The 26727-nt window shown below is 37.5% G+C and overlaps 4 protein-coding genes across 5 annotated transcripts; 3 read left to right on the top strand and 1 right to left on the bottom strand.

The window, feature by feature from the left end:
• Positions 1–3998: 3998 nt before the first annotated feature.
• LOC126783639 (uncharacterized) lies at positions 3999–6073 on the bottom strand. 2 transcript variants are annotated; one of them, XM_050509144.1, is made up of 5 exons: positions 5984–6073; positions 5410–5484; positions 5196–5293; positions 4784–5100; positions 3999–4552 (listed from the first exon to the last, which is right to left on the bottom strand). In XM_050509144.1, exons 2-5 carry the CDS (start codon positions 5416–5418, stop codon positions 4170–4172), a joined length of 807 nt encoding a protein of 268 aa, XP_050365101.1. In that variant the 5' UTR covers positions 5419–5484; positions 5984–6073; the 3' UTR covers positions 3999–4169. The 2 variants fall into 2 exon arrangements, with proteins under 2 accessions (XP_050365101.1, XP_050365102.1); XM_050509145.1 differs by having other exon boundaries at positions 5410–5447; positions 5984–6055.
• A 1419-nt stretch (positions 6074–7492) lies between these two features.
• LOC126782211 (transcriptional corepressor LEUNIG_HOMOLOG) lies at positions 7493–14229 on the top strand. The gene is made up of 19 exons (XM_050507420.1): positions 7493–7643; positions 7758–7828; positions 8123–8199; positions 8343–8440; positions 8651–8760; positions 8873–9147; positions 9244–9319; positions 9512–9623; positions 9729–9778; positions 9862–10107; positions 10607–10678; positions 10942–11160; positions 11522–11663; positions 11760–11869; positions 12497–12646; positions 12815–12970; positions 13055–13171; positions 13307–13504; positions 13661–14229. Exons 3-19 carry the CDS (start codon positions 8168–8170, stop codon positions 13802–13804), a joined length of 2307 nt encoding a protein of 768 aa, XP_050363377.1. The 5' UTR covers positions 7493–7643; positions 7758–7828; positions 8123–8167; the 3' UTR covers positions 13805–14229.
• A 64-nt stretch (positions 14230–14293) lies between these two features.
• Positions 14294–17776, top strand: LOC126782212 (E3 ubiquitin-protein ligase PRT1). The gene is made up of 7 exons (XM_050507421.1): positions 14294–14620; positions 14712–14740; positions 14841–15020; positions 15227–15553; positions 15654–15842; positions 16483–16562; positions 17157–17776. Exons 1-7 carry the CDS (start codon positions 14541–14543, stop codon positions 17496–17498), a joined length of 1227 nt encoding a protein of 408 aa, XP_050363378.1. The 5' UTR covers positions 14294–14540; the 3' UTR covers positions 17499–17776.
• Positions 17777–23466: 5690 nt separating this feature from the next.
• On the top strand, positions 23467–26033 carry LOC126783350 (cyclin-dependent kinase inhibitor 5-like). Its single transcript, XM_050508806.1, has 3 exons — positions 23467–23875; positions 25123–25326; positions 25456–26033. Exons 1-3 carry the CDS (start codon positions 23532–23534, stop codon positions 25523–25525), a joined length of 618 nt encoding a protein of 205 aa, XP_050364763.1. The 5' UTR covers positions 23467–23531; the 3' UTR covers positions 25526–26033.
• The last annotated feature ends 694 nt before the right edge of the window (positions 26034–26727 follow it).

The following is a 26727-nucleotide window of genomic DNA, read 5'->3' as shown; positions in this document are numbered from 1 at the left end:
AAAGAGAGAAAAGGGGAAGAGGGCTAGAAAAAGTGGACGGGATTGTGCTTTGTCAACTGGTTGGAAATCTTATCAGGGAATTCACAAAGAAGATGAGAGTGTATAAGACAGAAGTGTGAGGAAGACGACCGAATCTCTAAATTTTGTCATATATTTTATTGTAATTGTAACATCTGAATTTATTATCTGTTTTATTGGATCCTATAAATTTATGTATTTCTAGTTAATTTGATGTATTTGAACATTATTTTTAGTTTATTTGTACTTTTAGTTAAAACATTGGTTTCTTGTGCTTTGTAATGTAATGATGCATTCTAATGAGGACCACTATAATGAGAACTAGTTTATGACTTTTCGGTTTATGGTTAAAAATGTTCATTTTTATCACAGTTTAACATCTCATCCATTCAATTTATAAGTCTATATGAGTAGATCATTGCTACAAAATTTCAGCCAAATTCCTAATCGTTAAAGTATCAAACTATATCAAATTAATGGACGACCCAAATCTGTCAAACATGAACCGTTCAAGTTCATAATTGGTAAATCACACTTATGAATGCCTTCACGATTCTCAATTTGGTTGAAAATTTGTAGATATGATAAACTCATAAATATTTATAAATTAAACGGTTAAGATGAAAATATACAATCAAAAAGTTGGATAAGCCGAAAAGTCTTCAACTAGTCCTCAGCTTAAGAGTCCTCATTAGAAGGGTAGTAAGCTTCTCTAACACCCTTTAACAGATTAATTAAAGAAATAAGACTTAATAATTTGTAGAGTATTACACCATCACCAAAAGATACTATCGCCGGTAGTAAAAGATGCTATGATGAGATTTCCTGTAACCTCCGACGAGGTCCCAAAAGCTACTATCAAGTCACACAAAAGGTACTACTGAGCCAAAATAAAACTACTATGATTGTCTACTAAATCTACAATCAATGAAAAACAAAACTACTACCAAGCAAAGAAAAAGCTATTATTATTGTTCTAAAAAACTATTACCACAACAAAAAAAAGTTTATATCATACAAAATTATAGTTACTATTACCATCATCACTATCATTGTCAAACAAAAGCTACTATGAACAATGAATAAAGCTACTGACACAAGCGCAAGCAATTATCAACAGCTACAAAAAATACTACTATGAGATTTCCGGCGACCTCCAGGGAGATCACAAAAGCTACTACCAAACATAATAGAACATGCTATCATTGTAATTAAAAGATGTTAACAACGACAAACAGAGCTACTGCTAAGTAAAATAAAAATCGCATGGTACTACCAAGCATTACAAAAACTACTGTTACATGTAATAAAAGGTACTACCAAGCTCAATAAAAGCAACTGTAGGCAACAAAAGCTACTATCAATAATAAACAAATTTAGTATCAATGATAAACAAAAGTACTACGTACAAAGCAAAACCTACTATCACTATAATCAAATGTTACTATCAACAACAAACAAAACTACAAAACAAAAACTAATATTATTGCCATCAAAAGCTACTATCACAGGTAGACAAAGCTACTATTACGGTCAAACAAAGCTATTACACCCTCAGTGACCTTGGCCTTCACCTTTATCCACCTCAACTCTCATCTCCTTCTCTGTTTTCTCGTCTTCACCAATCTGCATATATGTACATCGAATCAGAGAGATCAAAGCCATCAATATCTTCGTTTTCTTCCCCTAAACAGAGCTGAGTATCCACACTTGACCCGAGCACGTCAGATCTTGCACCTACTCCGACGTCTACCACTCCCTCTAGCGAACAATGAAGCAAAACAAAGCCGGAGCTACCTTTCCAATCAAATTGAAGCAACAAATCAATCATATGCTTTAACTAACAAACAACCCGCATCAAATTCACTTCACTTCTACAATTCCAATCAAAACGAAGATACATTTCCAATCAAAACGTGCCGGATCTACAATCGATGAAAACTTGAAGTCTCCGGTGAAGCAATCGATGATGGAATCGTCCTTACAGAAACCTCAATGAAACTGAGGCATTTGGGCGGAACTTCGAAGTTGTGGAGCAAATCGGAATCTTCCATATCCGAGATCATATCATAGTGTCCTTGCATTGGCTTTATCTGGTCGTTCCCCTCCGATTTGTCCTCCGTCCTCATTAGCACAATCATCACTCCAACACGGCAAAGGAGATATGCTGAGGTGCGGTGGAGGCGAGGTTAAGAGGAAGGAATGAACGGCGGTGAAGCAGAGGAGATTTGGTGAGACGCGGTAGAGACGAGGTCATGAGATTCAAAGAAAATGAATTGATATCAATAGTGTATGAGAGAGAAGAGAGTAGAATAAACTTATTGTTGCCGAGGGTAATTTGGGCACACTAGATAATCATACTAATGTAATATTGTCCTTATTTGTGTAAAAAAATTGGAGTGTCCTTGTATGAGAGAGAGTAGTGTAAAATGTCCTTTAGTGGTATTTTTTATTAAAAAATGAATACCATCATGTGGGAGAAAACGTACTCAAAATTCAATTTATACACACACACACACACACACTTATATATGACCCTTCTAGTGAGGGATCATTTTTTTGGGTTTAAAAAGGGATAGATCACTTGACCAACTTCTCGATTATATTTTCATATATGCACCGTTCAACTTCTAGAGTTTAATGTATAGATCACCTATGTAAAATTTCACCCAAAATGGAGGTGTTTAAGGCATTCAAAACTGGAATTTAAACTTATAAACATGAACGGTTCCGGTTTAACAGATTTGGTGCGTCCATTGTTTTCACCAAGTTTAATACCTTAACAATTACCATTTTGGTTGAAATTTTACAGAGCTGATCTACAGATTAGACTCTAAAAGTTGAACGGTGGAGATGTGAAAATGTAATCGAAAAGTTGGTGAATGAGCTATCCCTTTAAAATACCCAAAACAAGAATCCTTTAGTGGAAGGGCCCTATATATATATCTCTACTTTTGTTAGAGTATTATGTTTTTTTGTTCTAATACAAACCGGCAAAGCCCGGCCCATAAAAGTCCGCAAGACCCGCTTTAGGTGGGCGGACTTGGATCTTCATATTTGTGAAAATATCCGTCCCGTCACGTATTTAAATGTACTAAAACCCGGCCCATTGACGAGTCATACTTATACCTACACATTAAAAAGGTTGGTTACTCTTCGCCGCAATTTTAAAAACATAGTTAGTGACACATGGTTAACAAAGTGTTACTTGGCGAAATGTTGTGAATCAAATGACATGTTTGTGGTTTTGTATCAGCGTCCTCGTTTCCCTCTACATCAGAGCAGTGGATTTGAATTTCAAGTGTACAAATTAGAGGATGATAATGTTGCTACCAATTCTCCTTAGTGGGTAGAGATTGCTAACCTCGGTGATCGGGTATTGTTTATGGGCACGCTCAACAACAAATTTATTACTTGTCATAATAAAACACTTGAAAGAAACTGTATCTATGGTGTTTTATCGGAAGATTCGGGAGGCGGATACACCTTCAGGGTGTTTTCCTTGACAGATAGGAGCTTCAAACCTATAACCCTTCACAAGCATCATCGTCGTTGTTCGCTCAAAAATCATAGTACTTGGTTCTTACTAAATCCTTGCTAGGTAGCTTTTACATAGGAATTACTTCTTCCTTTTTGAGTTTTTGTATCAATAATGTTAGTGTCTCTGACTCTCAATCTATTACAGTACAAGATAAGAGAGAAGAACAAACGGGCGAGGAATTCCCCTGCCTGTGTATTTTCACTATTTTGTGCTCTTGAGTAGATCATTGACATTCCGGCATGTATATAATGCGATGGTAGACATCAGCTGATTACTGAGAATTTGTTTTATTCCTGGCTAGAAGACAACCTTGCAAAGTTGCGATCACTCAAATGACTGCTTTATTTAAGAACACGCTTGAGATAATAACTTCATTTTCTTGAAATGGTGAGAATGACTTCTTAAGTCTGCAGGATGAGGTGATAATTCCTCAATCAAGAGTCCAACATATCTTGAGACCACTAATCACCTTGTTACAATGGCATTTGCTGCTTCTTTAAAAAACAAAAGTACATTAAAATCAAAAAAGGTAGTACAATTCCAAAGCAAAACATATCACATCTTCGCTCAAGCAAGGTGGAATCCACAGAAACGCTGTCAATATAACTCATCAACTTTGTGACATTTGTGTGCTTGCATGACCATATCTCTCCATCACTTTTCTAGTTGCCAGTGTCGCAGCCTCACTTGCACGCAATGTTCCACTTGCCATTAGTGCGGTAAATTCAGCCGCAATCTCTTCTTGCACCTTACTACGAGCATCCCCAAGAGGATCTACAACCCCATTTCTAGATTTAACATCACTTCCTGACTTTTTATTCTCCAGTTTGGTCAGCTCCAATGCAGATTTTGATTTATCAGCAGTCACATTGCTAGAATTACTCAAGGATTTCATGGCATTAGCTGTTTGCTGGACTACAGGAGGCCTGAATTGTGGAGCTTGAGGAGCCGCACCACTTTTTAAAGTCACTTCCAAATTTTGAATCATAGGCACTGCAAAACAAAGTCAAGACATTAAATCAGTTGCAATAATGCTACAATCCACACAATCTTGTTTCAGTTTCATCTTTCTTCTCAAAATTAATTTAATCCAAACACATTAAACAGGAAGAATGAACTAATTTCTCAATAGATAATCAAAACCATAAAGGCCTCAGACCTACTCAAATAAATGAATGTCACATGAAAGATGGCATAAATCATAAAATTTCTATCAGTACTTACATATAAGAGCTCCCATCGGACTACTCATAACTTCAGTAGGTAGCTGCAAAATGTAGTCGGGTATGGTTGCACCAACCAAAAACTGAGCAACCTCATTGCTAAAGTTGTTGCAATTGTGAGTAAGTAGACTATAGGTCTCAGCAGTATATCGGGGACTGATCTCCTGTAAATACGACTCAAAAACATCCTTGGGCACATGTGTTTCACCTAAATCCACCACTCGTAATGGTGTCCCATATGGTGTTGATCCAGCAAGAGCCTGCTGTATGCCTCCCCCAAAGTAGTACTCATTACCATATACTGAGACTCCTGTATGCCTGTAAATTAAATACGCATTAAGGGGTGCATACCTCTACATGACTTGCTATAAACACCATCAAAATTTGCGCATAACCCGAAAGAACACACTTACCATATCCCCTCAATGGCTTTTCCTATGAATGCCATAGACATCTGCCTAGCTAGCCCTTGGCTCAAGTCATACACATTCAAAGTAACCCTATGACCCTCCTGCACAAAGTTCAAACGCATCAATTCAGAAACTGCAATGCTGCCAATGCATATCCAGGCAATGAAAGCAATGGAATTAAGTACGCAACACTGAATAAATAGTAAATAATACACACCTCTGCCATGTCTCCACACTTCAGTATCGAAATGCTCACTAAAAGAATGCAGCAGTTGTTAAATCAAGAATGTACCTACTCAAATCAAAACTCCAAATTCTGATCAAAACTACTGGCATGCGAGTATTCCAATACAAAAACTACAACAAACATCCCAAACATGAAATGACTCAAACTTCATTCGAAAAGGCGTATCCAAACTGAAATTATACCAACATCATCTAACATTGCAACTACATTTTACAAAATTGATCTACTGTAACAAAAAACCAGTCTCTCAGATCCTGATTTTACCTTTCAATACTCAAATTTCAAAAACCCAAAATCCAACAAACAACAGCTACAAAATCCAACTAAATCAGATATAGAAATACAGAACCCCAAATTTCCAGACCAACATCTCCCATTTATCCTAAAAATCAAACAAAATTTGTCTTCCAATTTACTTGGAATATTTATTCATAAATTAGCATTACGAAGTTAAGATAGGGAATAAGAATACGATTCCAGATGCTGCAACCAATTCTGGTTTTGTTTTGCGACATTGATGAATAATCTAGAGAAAGAGAAGTACCTTAAGAAACGGAGAAAGTCTCTGTTTCTGTTTTGTTCTTCTTCTTCGATACGAAATGTGAAAACTCCCAAACTGACGGAGACGGGGGACTTTGGTCGGTTGCGTCCATTAAATAGTTGCCCCAAATTTGACCCGAGCTCGGATTCCATACGAGTCCATCGCCTTCTAGAATGTACTAGCCACATAGATGCCAACACGTGTGTATTTGGGAATTTTATTTCCTTTTCTGGCTCGACATTTCCCGCTGGAGGAGTTTTCTTCTTTCTTTTTTACTACGCGAATCATAGATTCTCTTTTTCGGATTCCGCTTTGGAAAAATCTGGAGAATCCTGTATTTGTCACACTGACGCTGTCTTAAATTTATGAAGGAAATTTTTATTTTTGAGGGAAGGAGTTTGATTCAACATTTGTTATATGGAAAGAAAATTACTCATGGTTGGGTTTTCAAGTCAGTAAATTATTTTATTTTACATTAGATTTTACTCATTTGAGCTTGCCAAAGTATGAAACTTGTTTGATAAGAGGAAGAGGAGAGAAGAAATGCAATAACATCTTGACATTCGAAAATGTAGTAGCAGTCTTGTCAAAGCACAGATTATGGTACAAAAAATACGTCAAGTTGTGTGAAAGAGATAAAAGGCGCATAAGCGGCTTCTAGATATCAATTACGTTAAAGATAATTACCAATCAAATGATAGTTACCAACTCAAAAAGATCTATGATCGTGTTTTTGAAGAGAGGATATGAAAAACATGTATAAACCATTCCATACATCCAACTAGATCACTACTGAGTTATTACCGGTCGAGAGGTAACCAAGACACCACATGAGAATCAATTTTCTTTTATTCAGTTTTTTAAATTTGTTATGCATATGGTAAATACGTAAGAAAATCCTGATTCAGTTTTCCGAATTTGTTATAAAAATTTACAATTGTTAAACAGTTTCACCTTATCAAGCACAGTAACCACCGTGAAAAATCTAACTTGAGATCTTAGTGTGCCCTTAGTCAACAACTTCTAATTCAAGAAGACAACCAATACTCTACTTTCAATCGGTTTATTTATTTCTTTCATATCATCTTTCTTTATTCAGTACGACTCTCACCACATGTACACACATTCAAATCAGTATGAACACATTTTACCCTTCGCATCATGCAATAACTTTTTATCTGAACTAACCAGGCAGTTTTGAGTCGCCACCGCAACTATCGAATGTATATCGGAGTCCAGACATACTAGGTTATATTACACACTCTACGTCACCAAAGTCCTCTCTCCCAAAAAAAAAGGGCACAATATAAGAATTCGTCTGTGGTGCAGCGCTGCATACCATACATAAATAAATAAAATGGCACAACTAAATCATCGGAAGTTGGTAACCCCACGTACATGTGGTCACTCACTCTAACACATGGACCAGCTACGCCTCCAATATACCAAATTACCAACTCCCAGACAACCAGGACACCCGACCCTCCAGCTTCGGCTCCAGACCTCCTCATAATAATATCTTTTCTTTTCCTCTTTCACTGTTCTAAACCTCTCTCTTTCCTTCTCTCTACTACTGCTACCACTTCACTCGCACTCAACATCACTCTCACTCCAAAACCTCCACACTCTCCTTCTCGATCTCTCTACCTCCTCAATTCACCAAGTAAGTTCACAGATCAATTTCCGCTCTGCAATTTTCAATTTCTGATTCTCCGATGCGTATTTTTTTAGCTCGAGCTCTGCTGAATTCGGTGTTTGTTTCTTTGGTTTGATGCAGCTCCGCGCGCTAGGGTTTCATGACGCGGAGATCTTCCAGGACGGCGCTGTAGGGTTTGATCCGTCAAGCTGGTGAGTTCTTGAGCTGAATTGCGATGAGAACCGTTGGAATTCCGCGACTCTATGTTTTGGTTTATGAGGAACTTGATTGTGTTAAAACTGTGATAGAAGAATTTGTATGATGTGAATTTTTAGTTGCTTGAAGAATCTGAGTGTGTTTGATGGAGATATTTGAACTAAATTCCGCGATAATTCCGAAAATTAATGAAGTAATTTATGAATTCTGGTGATAAGGTGTAGTTTTGAAGCTGTTGTGGTTGGTTATAGGTGGATGAGGGGGTGTGATGTTGTGTCATTTATGTGCAGATCAAACAGTGATTCCTTGGATTGTACTTGCCGAAAACGAGAAGCATGGCGCAGAGTAATTGGGAAGCCGATAAGATGTGAGTATCAGATTGTTTTATATTAATGTGCATGTGGTTTGTTAGTTTGTGTTGGCTATTTGAATGTTTTTTCTTTTTTTCTTTTTTCGTGCTGTGAATTGATCATCAGTTTGATATTTACGCTACTTTGTTTTGTGCGACAGGCTTGATGTTTATATCCATGATTATCTGTTGAAAAGGAAATTGACTGCTTCTGCAAATACATTTATGACTGAAGGGAAGGTTGCTACAGATCCAGTAGGTAATGCTGTCAGCTTTTTCATACTTTCTTAATTCGTGAGTAATAATTACTGTAACTGATGTAGCGCTTTTGAGTTGTTCGCCTTCTTTCTTGTATATTGACAAGAATCTACTTGGCATGTGTCTGTGGAATGTTCTTTTTCAAATGAATACGTGGTATATATTGGGTGATTTTCTCGAGTATAAACATGTTTTAGATTTGAACATGCAGCAATTGATGCACCAGGAGGATTTCTTTTTGAATGGTGGTCTGTATTCTGGGACATATTCATTGCAAGGACAAATGAGAAGCACTCAGAGGCTGCTGCGGCTTACATTGAGGTTCGCTGCCAATTATTTTTATATGTAGATTTCGTACTTGGCAATATTTTTTTTTTCAAAACAAAAGACTGTTTGGACGCTAATCTTTCTCTCTGAATTCCATTAAATGAAGGCGCAGCAAATTAAGACGAGGGAGCAGCAACAGTTGCAAATGCAGCAGATGCAGATAATGCAACAGCGCAATGCTCAGCTGCAGCATAGAGATCCTAGTGCTTTGAATGCCATGAACTCTGAAGGGGTAATGGGGCAACCTTCAGCTAGTGTTCTGGCAATGAAAATGTACGAAGAACGCATGAAACACCCTCACTCGATGGATGCTGAACCATCCCCTGGTCTTTCTGATGCCAATAGGATGGCCCTTCTGAAATCAGCTACGAATGCACAAGGGTACATCTCTAAAGTCTTAATATTTACATGAGCTTCATTTTTTCTTCTTGTCTGACCAGAATGTGTCATCCATCTATTTGGTTCTCATTGATTCAGCCAGTTGACCCAAAGCAATTCCGGAAACATGTCTGCTGCTTTGCATCAAATGCAAGCACGCAATCCTTTGACCACTGTAAGTACTCAGGCTATAAACTATATGCTATATAGATCGAGAAGGTCAGAGAGAATCATTCTAACTGCCTGAAATTCTCTCCCTTCTAAGGCTGCATGCAATTTCATTATCTAAATCTTTATATATAGTGTCTTTACCTTTTCTGCTCTAGCATGCTAAGCAGTATAATATGTGGACTTTTGGAGATTGTAGGACATCAAAAGTGAAGTTAACCTAGGTACAACTCAGAGAAGTTTGCCTATGGATCCTTCATCAATTTATGGCCAGGCAATTTTACAGTCAAAATCTGGATTGGGTGGTGCAGGTAGCAATACTTAATCCTATATTTTGAGGAACAACTTCAATCATGTTTTAAATGATGGGTTGTTATAAGATATATTACATATGAATGCTTCTGTTCTCCTTTCAGGATTGAATCAAGGTGTTACAGGTCTTCCGTTGAAGGGTTGGCCTCTAACTGTAAGTTATATACGTCTCCTTCATCTTGGAGGTTTCTTATATATAAGTTTATTTGTCTCTTATGATACTACTACATTATTCAGGGAATCGACCAACTACGGCCAAACTTGGGAGTACAAGTACAGAAATCCAACTTTCAGACTCAAAGTCAGTTCCTTTTAGCATCTCAACAACAACAAGTCTTGGCACAAGCCCAGGCTCAGGCACAAAACAACCTTGGAAATTCAGCAAGCTATGGAGATATGGATCCGCGTAGGTTTTCTGGATTGCCTAGGAGTGGCATGAATGCGAAAGATGGTCAATCTCCAATGCAATCGAGTTCACCAAAGGTAACTTTTTGAATGTTGGAGACTATTAGAGGAAATAAGTAGGATGCATATGATCCACAGACATTTGATTTTTTTTTTCTGATGTTACGTAATTATGGTAGTCTGTTACTTTTAATTGTTTTGCAATGTGACATATTGGTCCTAAAATGAGTAAAACTTTCAATTATTGTACATCGATCAGTAATTATTCCGAAGAGCTTATAAATAGTGATTGTATACTGACCACTCTTTTTTTGTTTCCAAAACCCCAATATATGAAAGAGCTTAATAGACCTGTTTGCTTTCACCAAATGTTTTATTTATTTAAGATGTAAAACATGTTAAATAGTTTTTTTTGTACCGTAAAACATGTTTTCTGTGACGATGAAATTTTGTCACTGGTTTGGTGTTTTGGTTTCGTGTAATGTTGAGTTTATTAATTTTAGTGTTTCTAAAATGTCTTAACGTCTTGTAACAAATAAAAATGTCTTAACGTCTTCTCCTGGTTGGTGTTCAACAGATTAAAATGCCCCAGATGCAACAGTCTTCCTCCCAACAGCACGATCAATTGCAGCAGCAGCCATTACAACAGGTTGTCTGTTATCTGTCCTTTTTTTTTTCCTAGCTGTTCTTAGGGAGACAAGGTTGGCAAATGACAGTAATTGCTACATCTTTGAACTTACTGGATATGAGCTGTTTGACAAAACAAAATCCATATAAAGAATGATAATTTCTGCCTCTAGATATACCTTTTCAACGAGGACATTTGTTTTACATTATATAACCTAGCTGATCCTTGTGTATTGCTGTTATTTAGTTATTTATTTATTTTTATTTTCTATTTCCTCTCTGCAGAATAACAGGAAAAGGAAACAACACTCTTCTTCTGGACCTGCCAACAGCAACAACACAGGGAATACTGTGGGCCGTTCACCTGGTTCTCCAGCATCAACTCACACACCAGGCGATGGAATCAACACTGTGAGTAGTCTGCAGCATGTTAACAACATTCCAAAAAGCATGATGATGTATGGTGAAGGAGCAGGAGGTCTTCCTTCGTCGTCCCACTTATTGGTATGATAATAAATATAAATTGTAAACTGAAGTTTCCCTTTTTGATGTCATAAGCTTGCTCTTCATATGACTATATGAGTGCATACTGGGATTGGTTGCCAGTGTGCTGCTTTCCATATTTTTACTTCAGGATATCTGATTGTTCTCTAGATAGTGTATATAGTACTCAGGCTATCAATTATATTTTAGTTCTCCCCATGAAAGAATTATGCTGTCGTTGTACTTTGTACAATACATGGTTCTCTTGCTGAGACTTCAATATGTTTTGAGATACAAACTTTGTATATATGTAATATGCTGAGAGAAGGAATATGGTCATGAAGGAACATATCTTCTCTAATAGCTTGATGTCCTAGTGCAGGAAGACATGGAACGATTTGGAGATGTTGGTACCTTAGAAGATAATGTGGAATCGTTTTTGTCACCTGATGGGGCAGATGGGAGAGATCTGTACGGCACAGTGAAGCAGAGTCCTAGTGAGCAACGGAAGGAGTCTTCTAAAGGTAACTTCATTCATATAAGATTGCGTTTGGACTCTTGGAGACCTGAAAAGCTGCTTTTTCACTCTTTTTAAGGCATGGCCTCACTTATGGATACAGGATTTACCTTTGGTGAAGTTGGTTGCATTAGGACAAGAAGCAGCAAAGTTACCTGCTGTCACTTTTCTACGGATGGGAAGTTGCTGGCTAGTGCTGGACATGACAAAAAGGTAAACATATTTATGATACTAACTACCAAGTCATATAGGATCGATAATTTAATATACAGATGTGTTTAAGCTCCATGTTGTTGGTAAGCATTTGAGCTTTTGTCTTATCAGTGTTTGTAAACATATTTATGATACTAACTACCAAGTCATATAGGATCGATAATTTAATACAGACGTGTTTAAGTTCCATGTTGTTGGTAAGCATTTGAGCTTGTCTTATCGGTGTTTTGTGTACCCTTGATAAGCAAATTAGCGATGGTTGTTGAACTTTCAATCACTATTCATACCCCGTATATAGTCTTGTATTTGTTTTTTAGTTTATAACAAAAATATCAATAGATTATCTCATTTCGTCAAGAGTGAGATCATCTACTGAATACACATAGTTTTGAAGATATAATAAAACTCTCACATAGTTTCCGTCAAGGTGAAAGCTCCATTGCAACTGAGCACTGTGCGACAAGTTTTAAAAAAAAATTGAAGAGGTGAAGCCCTTGAAGTAATTAAGAAATACTGATTACCAATTCGGTAGATTGTATTTGTATCTTATATGTGTATGAGAAAAGTCATTATCAATGTTGAGGCTTATAGATGACATAAAATCATTAATGTTGTGCTTGTTATAAGGTTGTCCTCTGGAACATGGACACCCTGCAGACAGAGAGCACGCCTGAAGAACACAAGTTGGTCATTACGGATGTTCGTTTTAGACCAAATTCCTCTCAGCTAGCTACATCTTCAGTTGACAAAACTGTGCGATTATGGGATGCAGCCAATGTAATTTTCTTCACTCTCTTTGATGTACCATCAGTTTTAGTATGTTACACCTATGAACTTTTCGCCTCTGAGGAACCTGGTTTTTAATTATTTATATTATGCCGTCTTGGATCCTTTGTTATATTAGATATACAATTGCTCTAATTCGTATGCATTTTAATGTGGCAGCCAAACTATTGTTTCCAAGCATATACAGGACATAACTCACCGGTTATGTCCCTTGACTTCCACCCTAAAAAGACCGATCTATTTTGTTTCTGTGATAGCGACAATGAAATTCGTTACTGGAATATTAATCCATTCTCCTGTGCTCGCATTTCGAAGGTTTGTAATCTTCCAACATCTAGTACTAAGTATTGAATTCTTTTGCATTCATGAAACACCCACCTAACTTTATTGTTTGGGTAGGGAGCTACTGCACAAGTTAGGTTTCAACCAAGAATTGGACAACTACTGGCAGCAGCATCAGATCAAGTTGTTTCCATCTTTGATGTCGAAACTGACAAGCAAATACACTCATTCCAGGTACCATGCATGTGTACATAGTGTTGTTGGGCTGTTTAGCTGTGACATGTGATTGGTCTCTTTGTTTAGGAACTTGTGATTAGATTGTTCCTTATTTCAATTCATACGACGACTAATCATAATCCTCAATCACAGGGGCACTCTGAAATGGTAAATTTCATTTGTTGGGATGCAAATGGAGATTATGTGGCGTCAGTCAGTCAAAGTTTGGTGAAGATATGGTCGTTAGCATCAGGACAGTGTATTCAGGAGCTTGGCTCTAACGGGAACGAGTTTCACTCGTGCGTTTTTCATCCAAGTTATTCAACTCTCTTGGTCATTGGTGGAATCTCGGTGAGTTATAGTTAGAACATCGTGAACAACAATATGCATGCATACTATGACATTTGTAGTGACTGCATTTACAATGTGGCAAATCTATGTCAGCTGAGATATGCTACAATATAAAGGCTGATCCAGCTAACAGTTGTTTTCGTATTTGTGATGCAGTCCTTGGAGCTGTGGAACATGGCTGAGAATAAGAGCATGACTGTTCCAGCACATGAGAATATAATCTCAGCTCTAGCTCAATCACGGGATACCGGAATGGTTGCATCTGCAAGTCATGATAGCTCCGTCAAGTTATGGAAGTAAACTCGACTATTATGGCTCTTGGAGAGGCTTTGCCGTTTTGGTGGTAGCCGATATTTAGAATTCATGTGAGCATAATATATATTATAGCAAGTACTAAGTAGTCATAAGCAGTTCTAATCAGGTAAAAAAATATCATATATAGTACTTAACAATCTCCAGTCAAACAATTTTAATATATAACTAGAATAATATATGTCGCAAGGTGTCCGTGTCTAAGATCATTTCTCGGTGTACTATATCAAACCGTTGAGACGTAATTTACTAGTTTTACATAGTAGAATGCAGTAATCAAAGATTTGTTTGGTAGAAGAGCAAAGGATCTCGATACCATCATCTACAATTGTAATGATCGTAAGATGGCAAACCACATTACCTCATCTTTTAAGACTCGAATTATCCCACCTTAATATCTTTACAGATTTGAGTTCGTCTATTCTGGTTTGACTAATTTATGTATTTGGGAACGTCGAATTAGTAGTCTTGGTGGTTGGTAGACTCTGTAAATTCATTCGTGTACAGAAGGAAACTATTTAGTAAAAAATATATAATATAATTTTACCTTGGACCTGCAATGAATGCCACGTGGTAGATTTGACGGTAGATTAATACAATTCGAACTAAAAAGGCGGCTTCTTCCAGAAGCTCTGATTAGTTACCCCGATTCTGACTTCTCTGAAGCTACAAAATCCCTAATCCAACCCCATCCCCCATTCTCTCTCTCTCTCTCTCTCTCTCAATGGAACATCACCACGTCTCCGACGCCGGCGACGGCGAGTCGGAAGAATTCTCGGAGCGCTTCCTCTGCTGCGTGTGCTTGTAAGTCTTCCTACATCCGCTCTCAATTTAATTCTCCGATACTCGAATCAATCCGCTGTGCACTCTATTGAATCTCGGTTTCATTGTGCAGGGATCTTCTGTACAAGCCTATTGTGCTCTGTAAGTCGGTGCTCTCTTTGCTTTGAATTAGCTTCACTTTTGGTGCAAACTGTTTCTGATTTCGATTGTGGTTTTTTTTTAATGGATTGATTGGTTGCAGCGTGTGGCCACATTGCGTGTTTCTGGTGCGGGCATCGATCGATGAGCTCCGAACAGAAATCGCACTGTCCGCTTTGTAGGCATTCCTATCATCACTTTCCGTCTATCTGTCTATTGCTTCATTGCTTACTGCTCAAGTTGTATCCTCTTGCTTACAACCGAAGGGAATCGCAAACTCTAGGTGTGCTCTTTAATTGATCTTTCTACTAATATTGCCCCTCGTACCGTGTTGATCATTGTTTGTAGTTATACATTTTACTTTTCGAGTTTATGATCGAAAATAATGTCTGAAATTTTGGCTGTTTGAGAGTTATTATGTTAGTTTCCACCCTGGCCAGTTGACAGAATGTTGTCATTTTGTTTTATTGTTACCTACACCTGTTGCAGAACAAGAGGAGAAAACTGGCTACTTCTCGCCACAGCTGGATGTTCAGGCTTGGAGCTCGCAAGCTAATCTAGACTTGCGGGGGGACTCTGTAAGCAAAGAGTTGAATGCAAATATGGAGGAAACAGTTTCTGATTCGTGTTATCAGAAGAATGGGATGGTGATTTCTAGGGCAGATGCTTGTGGAGATGATGAGGGAATGGAGAATGCTACAGTAAAGAATTCCGATCAGCAGAGTGGAAGTTCCAAGCACATTTCAGTTGCAGATGTACCATGTGCTGCATGCAAAGAACTACTGTTTCGTCCTGTGGTTCTTAACTGTGGCCATGGTAAGTTGCAGTTGCATTTATATTTCATACTCTTATCAGCTTCCGATCCTCACTCTATTAGTATCCATTATTCTGATATTACTTTGTTTTGAGTGTGCAGTATATTGTGAAAGTTGTGTCATTAACCAAGATGAACAGAAGCTGAGATGTCAAGTTTGTCCAAGTTTCCATCCAACTGTGTATCCAAAAGTTTGTCTGGATCTTCAAAACTTTTTGGTCGAACAGTTCCCTGAAGAACTTGCACATAGAAGAGGCGATGTACAGCTTAAGCATGTTAATACAACTACATGTATGTCAACTGAATGCTCAATTCTTTCTCTTTCTTTGATGCAGTATGATATGATACTAAACCGTTCATAATTTAAACATTGTATGTTGTGCTTAAAATTTGTGCTACCTATTTTTACTTTGATATATCTAGTCTAACATAGATATAAGGAAACAAGGCACTTAATGTTCCTAGGGGAGAATGCATTATAGAATGGTAGTTGTTAATACTTAAAAGATGTTGTTTGAATAGGCTGTATTAATTTCTTTTTCTTCTCAGATATGAGTATCTTGTAGTTGTAACTTTTAAGTATGCATAAGTGTGTTACCTGACTGGTATGCTCGAATTATTTCACTGAGAAGGCCAACTGACCAATAAGTATGATTTATGAAAAGTTTTTTCCTACTATGCTTGGTTTTCATTGTAATGAAAAGCAATAATACATAAAGGTCTCAAACTTATTTTAATCAAAATTTGCATCAATGCCTTCCTTCTGTTGAATTACTATTAACAATGGACAGAGGTCCATTCTATACCTATTGCTCTTGGTCAAGAGTTGCTTAACATGCATATTCTAAGCTTATTGGCTATATTGTTTCATTCTTTACGCACCCATCCTATCTTCGATTTTGATATTGATGGTGTTGCAATTTACTTATAGGTGAAAGCAAAAGCAGTGAAGAAACAGAGATGCCATCATTGTGGTCATATCACTTTGGAGTTGGCTGTGATTACTGCGGGGTTTACTTCTTTACTTCTTTCTTTCTTTGCACATTGAAGCTTTCATTTTTGTGGCAGCATTGCATAAGCATCGTCACTTGGAAAATCTTTTTTTCCTTCTCCATCTTGGATAGTTTCTGCACTTCAAGTGGCCACTGAAGTACTAACCAGATAGGTTTGTAACATAAATGATGAGGACCATAAGAAGCTAGGATGTAATAATAACCAGAAATACCGTACACCACTCCTATGCATGATTTTTTTGCTTTATGACGGTTTAAAGTGTCTGGTCAGTGTAACTGATACAACTTGGGAAAGACCTTTGTGCTTTTGGAATTTTGGTTCTACTTCATCTGTACATTTTCATATAGTTTTGTCTATACATGCATTTAGTATGAAAAGGGTTTAGAGTTGGGTACAGAATAATCTCTGATGTTGTATGAAACAGTCTTTATACAAGAACATCTATGCTTGCATAAATTTGGATCTGATCACTGATGTTAGATAATTACCCGTTTGAGCCTTAGTTGTTTTTTGCTTTCAATTGTCTTTGCTTCTCATTACCGATATCACCTATCACACAGGATAATAACATATATGTATCTCTTTCGACAGATGTGTCCAATTGTTGGGGATAGATATAAGTGTAAAGATTGTGTGGAGAAAATTGGTTTTGACCTTTGCACTGATTGCTATAATACTAATTCCAAGCTTCCGGGTCGATTTAATCAGCAACATACAGCAGACCACCAGTTTGACCTTATGAGTTGCAACATGTTTCGTGGTCGGGTAAGGATGTTGAGTGAGCAATTAGATGGTTCTTTTGCTGTTTTACTGGCTCACATGTCAGAGATTGCACAGGAAGGTGAGAGGAATAGAGAACTCTCCGTTGCCATGAATGTCAGTAGTGAAATCGACTATGATGATCGAGATGACTCTGAATCAGGATCTATTTGAGTGCAGACATTTGAGGTTTTTTCTTTGGCTTTGAGTCGCTTCCTTATGCTGAAAAATAATGTCTTTTCCCAGGATTATATCATGGCAAAGGTCCGTAAGGAAGTGTATCAATTTGTACAGCTTTATAGATTACTACTCATGATGTTGATGCAAGATATAAAACATTGACTAGTTGAGAATACATTAGCAGTGTACAGAGTACTTGAAATTGGAAAAGGTTTGTTTTGTTATGTGCAATTTGCAATTTTAGCGATGGTGAAGTTACATGACAAGTGAGATGTCTGGAATCTATTGAATTTATTATATGATTCGTGACAAAAACTTCACTCAGATATAAGACATTGGGCTAGTTACATTTTACCTCCCATCGTAGAGTCGTTCAATTTCCTCATTTGCTTTAAGTCATCAGAGCACACAACTCTCTTATATACTCTCGTCAGAGATACATAGAATCTCGCGATGGGATCCAGCCAACCAGGTTCAGTTACCTCCGTAATATTCAAGTCGTTTATTTTGATAAGAAAAAGAAAATACGAAATGTTCATGATGAACATCAAGGACTGGAGTCTTGGAGAATATTTCGTCATTTCAATCATTTCACCAACTCGTGACAGAGAAAAACACCACACTCTCCCTGATTGGCCGGTCGAGACCGGGTTACTGGAACCGGCGAGGGCGTCAGTGACTGAATGCACCGCCTTTCCTCGTTAACCCAGCGAGCACGCAAGCGTGACGCCACCTTCACGGCGTCCGTGATTGAAATCGAATTTAAAATTTTTACTCTCAACAGCAGAGGTAAATAAAAAGGGCGGGAAGAGTTGAGCAGGAAGGTGGACGACTGGGCGGAGCAGTCACACGTCAGCCACTTGTACGGCGGTGCTGAAAGATTTTGAAGCCCCTATGGCTAGGGGATGGCAGGGAATATTTACATGACTTTTTGCAGTAAAAGTTAAAAGAAGAGGACGGTGTCAAAAATGTTGTTGGGTCATGGTTTTGGGAATTTATAGGAGAGATTCCCTTGGGAGTTTGGGCAAAACAAAGGCGAGGGTTTAAGGAATAAACTTCTTCACACTCAATGACTTAATGCCATGCTAGTAGCCTTGTTACTGTGGGCATTGCTCGTTTGATTTTCTATTCTATTGTCGGGTTCCCTATTTTTTTCAGCAACCTTTTCTTCTGTTCTGCATCCAATCAGCAACTAAATTTGATTTTCTCAGCAATGTAGATCCGGCTGATCGCAACAGATTACGAGCCAAACAGTTCAGTTCTAGTTTGTTGAATTTGATCGTAATTAGCTCATCCATTTCTGTCAATGTTTCGCTAAATTACCAACTAAACTTGAACGGAAGGCTCTGCCAAAGTATAATTGATAAATCGAATCGAAACACTGAAAAATTCATGCCAAAGTAAGTAAAATGTATATCAATAGGTTTGATGTCTATTCCAATAGGGTGAACAAAAAAAGGTTAGGGAACAGTCTTAAAATGCCCCCCAAAGTCACGGGCTTAGGCGGTCACTTCATCACATGCAATCCTCCTCTTTGATAAGGTCACTGACTCAATGCGGGAGACAAATAACAAGAATAGTGTGAGCTCACCATTTATTGATATTTGATGAAACCCTTGTTTCTCAACTTGATTTAAGACTTTGGAAAGATCTTGGTTTCTGACTTGAATTTTACAATAGCGGATACGTGAAATGACATGAGCAATGGCACTCAAAGAACGGTGAGTAGCAACTTTATCAGGAAAAGAAATACCCTCATCTTGATGGTAATGAAATGAAAATGAACACTCGTTCGAATCACAGACTTCAATTTCGGCTTCTTCTTCATGGACAACAACCTGCCCTCTATAGAGAGTTGTGCAGAGACGATAGCATCTCCGGCCGTGCCCCGCAAATATGAGTTTTCCTTATCGGAGATCCGCTGTGCGACTATTATTATTATTATTATTATTAACAGATCTCCGACAAGATGATGTTGAGACTTAAAAGAGAGAGAGCGAACTGTTGCACATCACAAACAAGCTAGGACTTTAAAACCCTATGCGGTCGAAACCTTAGGAGAGAGCGAGAGAGCTTTACTTCTTTGTTGGCACTAGCCAATCTAAATTTTAGAAGTTGGTAAAGATATATTTTAAGATACTCAAAATACGAAATAGATTGTAAGAATTATAGAATGAAAAGTGTAATTTACATTTACAATCAAATCAATTACACAAATAAACAAAATGTTAGAATACATTGAGTTGGTCAAAATAAAATTTTCTTCTTCTTGAGTACGTAGTTGCTTCTCTGGATCGATTGCATTGAAAGATTAACGAGAACGATCATGGTTATGAATCGTCAATTTTCATTGTGGCCTTAATCACAATTCACAAATGAGCAAATTAAGCTTCTTCATTCTTCAATCTACTCAAATCATATTATTTGAAAAGAAAAATGAAAAAAGGTTTTCCTCATGTCATCAATCGTCACCATGGTGCATCGTAGAGGAATCATCTTAGTTTACTATACAAGTCTTGCGGGTCCTTTCGTGAGGGACCTAGTTCTCCCTTCGGCATTGGACTCGGACATTTGGACCAATGGAATAGCGGCAATCTTGGCGGGAGTTTATCGCGGGAAAGAAAAAAGATTCCCTCGGGATGCCCGTATAATTATATGTAATTAATCACCCTGAAACACACAAAAAAGCCATAAATTCAGGGGCTAAAGTCGGGGATTATTATACTCATCCCCAATCGGGTACATCATTTTTAGCACTCCCAGAAACCACGTACGCACTGATGCTTTTGGCTCCAAGATCTTTTCCCCTGCAGTTCTGCACCAACCTCACTTGTATTTTCTTCATTTTCTTTTCAGCAGAAGGACAAAATAATCATCCTTTGTAATTCTTTTTTTTTTTATTAAAGGATACTCCATTCACTTTTCATAAAATACAACTGAGCTCATGATATATAAGTCCACCATATTCTGAAAATCTAACCGACAACAGGATGATGATAAAATATACAAAAGACGAACATAAACAAGAGCACAACAATAATTAAACTAAGTCTAGCATTCATGCAGCTTGAAATAAGCATGTCGTTTTTCGGTCACAATCGTCTTCAGTCCACAATATTCATCATTTGTAATCCTGTGAGATCGGATGTAACGAGTCTTGGTCGAAAACTTGAAATTATTTAAAAGGATTGATATTGGAGTTTATAGTGAAGCTCAAGAGCACACTATCCCATTCCAAAAATCTGAACTTTAGCATCATATTGACGATTTACTTGATTAAGAATTTATACCCGATACTTTTCCCTGGAGTACACCAGTGTTCTTTGAGAAGAAGAATGATAGTTTGCTACGGTTGTGTATGGATTATCGCCACTTGAGCAAAGGTGACCAAGAGAGATTTGAGTTTATTAACTAATTTAATTATGGTTCTCGTTTCGGTTACTTTGATTATAAAGAATTGTATTATTGTTAGACCGTTGTTGAAAAATCATTTTATTTTGATTTACTCATACAAGTTTATATTCGGCACACCAAAGCATTTTATGAATCACATTTCTAAATTTGAACTTTGTTTGATTGAAACTCAAAAGGCAATACAAATGGCAAGAATTCAAAGGCTCAACCAAATTAAAGGCTCATCCGTCCATAAGATGTAAACCAACATTACTGAATATCTATTATTGCATTTAATAGTACAAAATCAAGATATCAAAAGAGTTTTTGTGCATTGGAGAACTACTATATTTTCGGTAATTAGTGATCTCGTTTTTTAACTTCGGCTGTCAGTGAGTTTGCACCAACTTGGAATCTGTAACAATTACACAAGATTACAAGAAAAAACGTGTAATCAAAGTAGGCATACCGTATACACTAGTACATGCAAGGTCAAATGCTCAAAGCCTAAAGCCAAGGTCATCGCAAAGAAAAAACGAAACCTGAAGAAGGTTACAAGAACAAGAAGTTCAAAGGATAGTTTCGATCCTTTGGTCGGAATTTCAGTAGGTACGTAAAACCATTTTCAGAGATTTAGTATTCTGGTGGATGTATTCCAGTGGTGGAGAGCCAAACTGCCAAATTTTCCTGATGTTAGTAAAGTATTTTAACTAACTCATTTTCTATCATTCAGGAATCAAACGTGTATCTCGCTATTTTCTCTATTTAACCACAATTGTATGTGTTGGTACACAAAAATCTATTAAAAATATGTATTTATGATATGTAAGTTGTTTGATAATTCTAAAATTTCTAAATTAGTGCGTTCTTTATTGATGTGAAATTTGAGATTTATAATAATATTGATAGTCGTTTAAGCATATAATAAATAATGAATCACCTGCATGCTCGCCGTTTTAGTGACGGTGGGAGATTCCTTTATCATCAAAGCTGAGAAAGTAAAGTTTTCTTACTCAGATTTCACAAGATCATTGCACTTTATTTTTCTTCTGGTGCTAAACTAATTAAACAAAAGAGAGTTGGAGACATCTTAGTCTGAGGAATTTTCTTTCAAATTTTCAGATTTCCTTCCTCCTTCGATCGTCCAAGTTGACCTAGAAGACAGTACTTGAAGACTTTGAATAAAAGTGTATGCGTTCAATTTAGTTCAATTTTGACTTGAAGAATGAAGACTTATAATGAGTGTGTTGAAACTTTGAATACTTGATTTGATGACGCTTACTACATTAAATTTACCTCAATTCTACTTTGAAATCCTGCCCATATTTGTATAAAGAAGAAAAGAAGTCCTCGCCATTTTGGTTGTCTTCCAATATCATGGTATATATATGGATTCGTCTATGGTACAGTGTTGCATACCATACATACTGAATCAGACGGTAGATAAAGTGTCTTAAAATGCACGTGGGGTCTATGTGGTGTATGAATTGTGGATTAGAAGTATGTATAGTATGCAGCGCTGCACCATAGAATTTTCCATATATATATATATATATATATAATGCACGTGGAGTCTATGTGGTGTATGAATGGTGGATTAGAAGTATGTATAGTATGCAACGCTGCGCCATAGAATTTCTCATATATATATACACACACGTAATGTTCACCTAAGACATCCTTATGCAATTTTAGATTATCGGATTTACAAAAAAAAAAAACAGAGTTGGATCTTGTGTGTTGGACTTGAGACAATTGGAAGAAAGTATAGGTAGCGTGGAAGTTAACTGGAAGACACATGTTCATGTTCATGCATGCCAAAGATTCAATCTTATCCTAAGGCATACAGGATATCCTGAAATCGTTTCTATGGTCCGAATGCTTATCCCATACAATCAAGAGGAAGAATTTCAACAATACTGTAAGTAATAATATTACAGAATTAAAAACTTACTATCAATTAGTTTGAATTTCGTATTATTACCAACATTCCTATGGTTAAAATACATAAGAGACTAAGAGAGTCCTTAATATATAAGACCCTTGTTCTCTAACAAGCTTTGACAAAATAGAAGCCAAGGGTAGCGTTAGAGACTTAGAGTACATGCTTTGATCAGTCATGAGATTATCCAAGAAATATGCAATTTAAGTAGTGAGTTCCTCAAACACACTCTCAGGTGAACTTTAAATCAACGATGTTGTGCTACAACATCAAGCAATACAATGATGCAAAACTGAAAATGTACGTAACATGATCCTAACCCACACTAAACGAACAATATCTCATCACGTTGTTACCTACCTAGATCACACATAACAATCCACTAATAACTTTTCTCATAAATAAAAAATCTCAATTTTCCTCTCAAATATATATATATATATATTAAAAATCTCAATTGTTCTCTAAAAAATCTCAAATTATTCTCTTTGAAGAAATGGGATGGACCCATAGAGAGAGAGAGAGAGAGAGGGGGGGAATGTGGATGTATAAAATGTACTGTTCCCTAAACCCCTAAGTCCCCAACCCAACCCTAACTTTTCTCTTTCTCCCCCTTTTACTAAAACATTGGTCCCCTCTCTCTCTCTCTCTCTCTCTGAGAGAGAATTCAAAATCGAATTCGAGAGGGAGAAATGGGCAAGTACATGAAGAAATCCAAAATCTCTGGCGACATCGCCGTCATGGAGGTCTCCATCTCACCTCAGTCCTCCCTCGGCGTTCGCACCCGCGCCAAAACCCTAGCCCTCCAAAAACAACAACAACAGCAGGACTCCGATTCGTCCTCCCTCTACTACCTCCAGCTCCGAAGCCGCCGCCTTGAGAAGCCGCCGCTGCGCAGCCAGTCCCAATCCAAGCCGGTGACTTCGAGGCCCAAGGAGAAGGAAGGGGAGGAGGAGGGGTGTTTTGGTAATGTCGCCACTGAAGCTGAGGAGGCTTCGTTTGGGGAGAACAACTTGGATTTTGAGGGCAGAGATAGGTATAATCTCTCTCTCTCTCTCTCTGTTAATTCAAATCTGGGTTTTCGATTTCTCGGCTTCTTTATTAAAAAAATTGCTCTTTTATTTTTGTCTCTCACATTTGGGTTGGTTTAGTCATTTCTGATCATTATTGGTGTTTGTTTCTCTTTTTCTTTTAGTTTGTTATTAAAATATGTGTAGGAGTTTTCAAAGATCTATCATTTCTGGCGTGTGCTTCTGTTCCCTGTTGTTTGATTTATACATTAGTACAATGAAAAATGTCGGTTTTTTCGTGCTTGAAATCTCGAGTTCCATCAACTTCTTGAGAGGGGTTGAATGTTTTGAAAGCTTTTATGTACTTTGGTATTGCATTTTAAACGTTTTTTTTGTTGTTGTTGGTGTTTTGGGTTGTTTTCATTTTCTTTCTGTAGCACAGACATAGATTGAACTCTTCTTCCTTTGGTGGTATTGCTGTTGTTTGATTGAGCTTCTATGATTTCACTTTTATAAAAGGGACCTTTGAGAAAGTTCTTTAACGAATAATCAATCTATGTTTACAAAGGTGTGGCAGAGCTGTTAAAAAAGCAAACTTTCCATATCGAGGAAAGTGGGTTTGTTTCTTTCCTTCTTATAAACTAGTGAAAGAGATGGGGAGTCTAATTGTGTAGACAACTTGACATCTTTGAAAGTGGTTGTGAGTTAGCTATGCAATGCTAGTTAAAACTCAAGTTTTTGTTTATCTAGTGAAATATCGTTTCCATTTGCTAGTACATAGCAGGAGAAGAGTGAAACTATTGTTGGTGTTGTGGAGAATTCATTTTTCAGCTTGATTGTGTTTTCACCCAGCATTGCTGAAAAGTTGGACAGTAAAAACGTAATAAAATTATCTATTACAGTACTGACAGCAATAGCTCCTGCACTTCATTTGTGTTAGCAATCATGTATCATTTTCAAGGGGCCTAGTTAGCCTTGAAAATATTTATGTGGGGCTCTATGTTTCTGATGTTAGTGGTTGGTGACAAAAGAGCTGCAGATCAACTTGAAGCTTTGCCATATTCAATGCAGTCTTTCTCTTTTATTTTTGTGTCACTAAAATTGTCATGTTTGTTACATGTAAGTGTACTTGTTTGTTTCATTAGCATAGTAGTGTTATGTTAAAAAAAGCAAAGAGTAGTTAATCATCTGGGAAGAAGATTTGTATGGTGTTTTCCATATGCTGGTTAGTATTTAATGCAAAGACCTTATCAAAATTGTCATGGTTATACAGGAGTACCCGAGAAACCACGCCATGCAGCTTGATAAGGAACTCGGATACTGTTGGAACTCCCGGTTCTACAACTAGGCGGTCAAGTTCTATTGCAAATCACCAGAGAGTTAGAAATGTTACACAAAGAAATATTCCAACCGCACTAGATATGGATGAGTTTTTTGCCCAAGCTGAGCAGCAGCAACATAAACTCTTTATGGAGAAGTAGGTTACTTTCACTCTGTTAGTTCTATATATTTTAGTTGGTCATACTTTTTAGCTGCAATGGTGGGCTATATGCACCTACAAATACCATGAGACCCCCCTTATGTATTGTTTTCTTGCTTTGTGCAGGTACAACTTTGACATAATCAGTGATACGCCCCTTTCGGGAAGGTATGAATGGGAGCAAGTGATTCCCTAAGCAAGGCAAATATCGGGCATCGGGGCCCGCAGTTTCTCAGGCATCTTTTACCCAAACCAACCTCATAACCCAATGTAAAGAAATGTCATCTGACTATCTATGACGAACTCGCTGATCAGTCCCTAGAGTCTAAACCCAGGTTTTTTGTTCAAGAGTGTAGGGGATAGTTCCAGAAGAGAAGAGATCGGGTGAATTGAACCAACCATTGATGGCTCTTCTGTCAATATCAATGGGAGGGGTATATCTAATCATCTATATTTTCAGTTTGTCCTCTCGGAATTAGCCTCTGTCCATATTTAGGTAGGGATGACCGGAAAATGAGCTCATGCTCTTTGGAAATAAATGTAACCCCAATTTTTCATCCCATATCTGTCTTCACAGTTTGTTTATGTACCCAGCATCCTATTGATGACTAATTAAATTGGTCAAACGTACCTGCACCTTATGATGCCAGTCTTGATACTGATGTTTCCAACTATATCAAATATAATGTGAGATTGCTTTCTGATGTGGTTTTCTCCCATTCATGTGTTTAATGTGTTTTAAAGAGGGTGATAATTGGTTTCTCTACCAATTATAGACTTTGAGGCATGGAGCTATCATGGTCCATGCACCAAGTTAGACTGGTTAGTTAAGTTGAACTGTAGTTGGTTTTTCATCTCATGCTGATTGGGTTCCATTTTATTTGTACATTGATTTTATACCTGTTTGCTAGTAGGGTATGCGTTACTTTGGCTCGAGTTGAAATCCTAATCTTGTATCATATGAAAGAATGAGATGTTGGATATGAAATGCACAACTATAACATTGAAGCAAGCATAGTGCCATGTCCCATTTTCGGGAGTGTTTATCATGAGTGTCGCTGGTTATATGAGTTTCATGCCTCCAGGATTAGAAGTGTGAGAGATATATGGATGCCTATTCCAAGGGTTCAGACAGGCCGACCCGGTTAAGTTTTTGGAGCTTGTCGCTAGTCGGGAACTTAACGTCGAATAAGGGAATATGCTGTCCTACACACTGGTTGGGGTCTGGAGCCGATCATTTGATGAGCCAAAAACAGGGTGAAACTAGTGCATTGCCCTATTGGATAAAGCTAGCTCCATGGGGATGGAGCACCACATGGACTGAGTCTGGCAGCCGAATGGCTAGGTCCGTGACAAGTGGTATCAGAGCCGTCCCGACATCATTGTCGATGTGTCGCC

The sequence above is a fragment of the Argentina anserina genome, chromosome 2 (genome assembly GCF_933775445.1).
Source record: "Argentina anserina chromosome 2, drPotAnse1.1, whole genome shotgun sequence".
Taxonomy (NCBI): Eukaryota; Viridiplantae; Streptophyta; class Magnoliopsida; order Rosales; family Rosaceae; genus Argentina; species Argentina anserina.
Note: the sequence above shows the minus strand (reverse complement) of the source record. Positions and strands in the feature narration are given on the sequence as shown.

Excerpts from the sequence above, each read along its gene's own strand:
- LOC126782212 (XM_050507421.1), top strand. The coding sequence starts at position 14,541 with ATGGAACATCACCACGTCTCCGACGCCGGCGACGGCGAGTCGGAAGAA. Across the intron at positions 14,621-14,711 it reads TTCCTCTGCTGCGTGTGCTT|GGATCTTCTGTACAAGCCTA; the intron begins GTAAGTCTTCCT and ends TTCATTGTGCAG. Across the intron at positions 15,843-16,482 it reads GCATGTTAATACAACTACAT|GTGAAAGCAAAAGCAGTGAA; the intron begins GTATGTCAACTG and ends ATTTACTTATAG.
- LOC126783639 (XM_050509144.1), bottom strand. Across the intron at positions 5,101-5,195 it reads AAAGCCATTGAGGGGATATG|GCATACAGGAGTCTCAGTAT; the intron begins GTAAGTGTGTTC and ends TTTAATTTACAG. Across the intron at positions 4,553-4,783 it reads TCCGATGGGAGCTCTTATAT|TGCCTATGATTCAAAATTTG; the intron begins GTAAGTACTGAT and ends TTTGTTTTGCAG.
- LOC126783350 (XM_050508806.1), top strand. The coding sequence starts at position 23,532 with ATGGGCAAGTACATGAAGAAATCCAAAATCTCTGGCGACATCGCCGTC. Across the intron at positions 23,876-25,122 it reads GATTTTGAGGGCAGAGATAG|GAGTACCCGAGAAACCACGC; the intron begins GTATAATCTCTC and ends ATGGTTATACAG. Across the intron at positions 25,327-25,455 it reads CATAAACTCTTTATGGAGAA|GTACAACTTTGACATAATCA; the intron begins GTAGGTTACTTT and ends TGCTTTGTGCAG.
- LOC126782211 (XM_050507420.1), top strand. The coding sequence starts at position 8,168 with ATGGCGCAGAGTAATTGGGAAGCCGATAAGAT. Across the intron at positions 11,161-11,521 it reads CTTCGTCGTCCCACTTATTG|GAAGACATGGAACGATTTGG; the intron begins GTATGATAATAA and ends GTCCTAGTGCAG. Across the intron at positions 13,172-13,306 it reads AGCAAATACACTCATTCCAG|GGGCACTCTGAAATGGTAAA; the intron begins GTACCATGCATG and ends CCTCAATCACAG.